The sequence below is a fragment of the Hippocampus comes genome, unplaced genomic scaffold, assembly GCF_001891065.2.
Source record: "Hippocampus comes isolate QL1 unplaced genomic scaffold, H_comes_QL1_v1.1 scaffold248, whole genome shotgun sequence".
NCBI classification, from domain to species: Eukaryota; Metazoa; Chordata; class Actinopteri; order Syngnathiformes; family Syngnathidae; genus Hippocampus; species Hippocampus comes.
In genome coordinates this window covers 448504-452741 of record NW_017806277.1, presented here as the reverse complement: position 1 = coordinate 452741, position 4238 = coordinate 448504, and the positions used below count along the sequence as shown (strand labels likewise).

General features: G+C 38.7%; 1 protein-coding gene across 1 annotated transcript in view; it reads left to right on the top strand.

Annotated features, from left to right (window-relative positions):
* The first annotated feature begins 1447 nt into the window (after positions 1 to 1447).
* Positions 1448 to 4238, top strand: part of nccrp1 (P1, F-box associated domain containing) — a 3967-nt gene continuing 1176 nt past the window's right edge. The window contains exons 1-4 of the mRNA XM_019857780.1: positions 1448 to 1681; positions 3075 to 3155; positions 3234 to 3330; positions 3511 to 3606. Coding sequence (XP_019713339.1) covers positions 1540 to 1681; positions 3075 to 3155; positions 3234 to 3330; positions 3511 to 3606 — 416 coding nt within the window. The 5' untranslated portion in view covers positions 1448 to 1539. The remainder of the gene's footprint in view (positions 1682 to 3074; positions 3156 to 3233; positions 3331 to 3510; positions 3607 to 4238) is intronic.

Here is a 4238-nt window from a genome sequence, read left to right as displayed (position 1 = left end):
GTTGCGGACATCCGCAATTAACATAACATGTCTACAAATGTATGAGCGTAGACAACGTATGAAACCCCATACACGCGAATGGAAAAAAAAAAACAAAAAGACATCATTCGTCCTTGATCAAATGACGTTGCAGATATCCGAAATGACAATTGCGGATCGGAAGAATTTAGCCGTGGATACCTAAAATGTTCTTTTTGACTACACAAAACCAATTACATATATCGACGACAGCTGTATTTTGCTAGGCGTGTATATCTATGTAAATCGCCCGTAAAAGTCCTGACATATGATGGCTTGAGGTTGGAGGTTACAAATGACATACAATTAAGTAGTTTACAGTGTCGTGAAAAAGTATTTGCCTCTTTTCCCGATTTCTGTGTTCTTTGCATATTTATCACACACAAATGTTTCAGCTCATAAAAAAAAAAACAATTTTAAAAACGCACAGAGACTACCAAAAGAAATACAAAATGCAGTTTCTAAATGCCAATTTAATTTATTAAGGCACAAAAAAATCCAAAACTACCTGCCCCTATGTGAAAAAGAGTTACCACCTGCTGACACGCAAACACAACGGAGGTCTCATTATTCCATCTGAAGGCGCCGTGGAGGTTGTCAGGACAGCAGTGTGGGTTTTTCGCCAGATAGCGGTAGATTCCAGCCCATCAAAATGTTGGAGGTCCTCTTCATGGGGCGGAAGAGGATTAGCTAAAAAAATGTTTTAACTCGGGGAGCCCATTGACGGACGACACGTGCTATGGAGTTGACTGTTTACCTTTGATGTGTGTGTTCTTCAAGATAAAGCTGCACCACATAGCAAAGATAAGATAAGATAAGATAAGATTTATTCGTCTCGCAATGGAGAAATTCCCAATTCACAGCAGCAAAGTTATGAAAGGAAGATCACAACACTTAAATTACAGATCACTAATGACTGGTAGATATTCAACAAAATGGTCACATTGAAAGGGCATTATCTCAAAATGCGTGTCGACATACAGCTGTATAGATATTTTTTGCCGTTCCTTTTGGTGGCAAATGGGGGTGGGGCGTCGATTCATCGATTCATTACACAATACTGATTTTAATAAGCGTTATAATTTATAACTATGACGTTTTAGAAAAAAAATCCACCTGTCGGTGAACCTGACCCTTAATTCATAAGTACAATATTACTACCAAATATATTACTACATTACATAGTATTATTATTATTGTTATGAAGACCTGGTGTGCTCGAGAAAAAAAAACGAGAGCAGATTTGGAATCACCGCCAAAAATTCACCCAGAAATAAAAAATACTTGCAACTCTGCTTGAAAAGCCACAGAAATTGTATTGAATAATGGTGATTGACCACCTGAATACAAATCAAACAGGTGAGAGCGAGTCTTTCGATATGAGAAGCTTACTGTGCCTTTAAGAGCCCGGGCAGCAGCTTTCATGGCCTTGTTTCCATTGCAAAACACTGGGTGTGGTGTGCGCTTAAACTGCAATAAATGTCGCAAGAACTTCCTCGTTGAAACACATTGAACCGAACCATGAGTGCCGCCGAGTGGAAGAAGAGATGTGAGGATGAGTGGAGTCTGCAGGGCTTGCCAGCACAAGAACGCCTGGACTGGAAGTCTGTATACGAAGCCAAACCATTTGGGAGAAATCTGCTGAAGAACCCTTCTCCTCACGGTACCATAACAACACAACTCGCACATAACTGTACTGTACTAGCTTCTTTGCCTGACTGATAGTGTATGTCGAGGGGTTCGTAGTTTTGGACTTCGTTAGAACGCAACTTTTATTTTTCAACGTCTGCACCCCAGAACGAACGAACGTGAACAGACCTCAAACACTTCCTGCTTTCCTTCAGCCAATCAGACAATATCAACAGAAACATGTTTAAGCAATTATTAAACGGAATATAATTTAGGTAATCCTAACACAAAAGAATATAATGCTCAAACATAAAATGACAATAATTTCCGGTAACAATTTAACAAAAGTTGACAATAGTTTTTCCAAGACTGAGTGAGAGGAGCTCTCTTGACTCCACTAAGGATTACGCTGCAACTTTACTAATAAATCACACTTTATTGACATAGATACATACATACATACATACATAAAAATCTAAAAATGTTAGCACAGCACAGGAAAGTCTCTGTAGATAACACGCTTCGTAGTGGCACTGTGGCCCTTAATACCCGCCCCTCAAATATCTTGCATAAATATAGGGCTCTCATAGGTCTCATTTAATCGTGTGAGTTGATTAAAAACACGTTATGCATATACGTATATTTTATACAATCCACACAATATTCTAAGAATGTGAAATGTATGTTCTGAGATTTTTTTTTGTATTCTCAACATCATTGCAATAACTACATCTAACCAGTGTAAAATAAGGTAATAAGCGATGAAACAACACACATTCAGACAGTCATGTGGAACTGATTGTTGATTAATCTATCTTTTAGAAAATAGCATTCCTGTATTCCTTAGCACTGAAAAGAAAAGGTTATGAATAGGGAAGCTAAGCTCTGTCCATAAACAAGTCATAGCAAAAAAAAAAAAGGCAGCATTGTCCTGCATCGCTGACATGGAAGCAGGATTTCAGAACACTTGACCATGATCATGAGAATAAATGATATGAAATTGGATGGATGGGTGTACAGTATACAAATAGTTGGGACTCTTCACTTCCTCAGAGTCTCCAGACGTCTCCAATAACGCTACAAAAGTCTCTAGATTTGTTAGCTTGTCATATTTTTTGGAAATACTAAATGGGTGGCACAAGTCACTCAATGTAGTGGTCAAATTGACACCTTGTAAATATCTTGTTGTTTCATTGTACAGTTTGATTTTTTGTTACTTGAAGATATTCCCATTTACTCCTCAGTATTTGAAAGTAATATGCAATATTAGACATTTTTTGCTGAAAGTCCACCAGGGTGTAAATGTAAGATTAATGTGCATTCCTACCGAGGCACACCCAGCAAACTTGTACGACAGACATGGCTATGTAATATTTGCTGTGGACTAATCAACAGGTGTGGTGTGTTCCTTTGTCCTCAATGCATAGGGTTGAGTAAAGATATCGCTCCACCTGAACCTGAGCTGCCAGAAGTTCCCGTGCATGGCCCTCCCATTTTTCAACCCGAAGGTAGAAAATGCGACTGATTGCCGCGTTTGACAAGCATGTGAGAAGCATGATGTAAACCATCTGAAGTTTAATTCACAGGTGACTTCAGTGGCTGGACCACCAACACAGAAGTTCTCCCTTATGATACCAGTGGCATTCCGGAAGGGGCTGTTATCTGTGCTTTGCCTCAGTTCAGGTACTGTACGTCTCATTGTGGAATAGATGGTAAATGATCCATATGCCGAATTTGTATTTATAGTTAGCATAATTAATGGCAAATCATTTTTACTTTTTATTTAGTGAAACCATTAGAATTCAGGCTAGAGGCGTAGTAAACTGAAAGTGTAGAGTAAAATCTTATTTCTTTCTTTGCCAGTTGGTTTACCCTGGAGCAGACTGTGGATCTGAAGGCAGAGGGGCTCTGGGAAGAGCTGCTGGATGATTTCCAACCAGAAATAGCGATTCAAGACTGGTGGGTGAACAATCACTTTGAGCACTCACAATGGAACAAAGCGTAATATGCAACATGATCGTATGCCTTATCAGCTCGGTTGCTAGGCCCATGCAATTCACTGCATGTCATAAAAGTCTCTCCAAATCTCGTTTGTACATGCATTTGACATATAAGTTTGTTCTAATGAATGACAAAAAAGAATAATATTACTTTCTGTGCCTTGAGGTATCCGTTTCATTTGTTCCATGACCACACTTGTATCTAAAATCATCTTTTCCCATTGAAATGAAAGGAAATACAATTAATCTGTACCAGCCCCGACAAAAAAAAACACCCATAATGTATTTTTTAGATGAAAAATTACAATCAACTGTCTTGTACTGTACAACAACATAATCTCATTTGCTCCCCATACAACTTGCAAATACGGAAAATGTGAGCACAAATCACAACTCTACCTGGACTACTGTATTATCCTCATTACGCTGTGGCATCTATTGGCAGTTGGCAAACCATCTTAATGGCGAATTACTTCCACCGGCTGATATTGCTTTTTATTGCAAGAAAAGTAATGTGAATTTATGATGGCTGGATGTGAAATGTGGATCCAGCAATGGCAAATAGCAAATTTTCCCTGTATCTCAAGACAA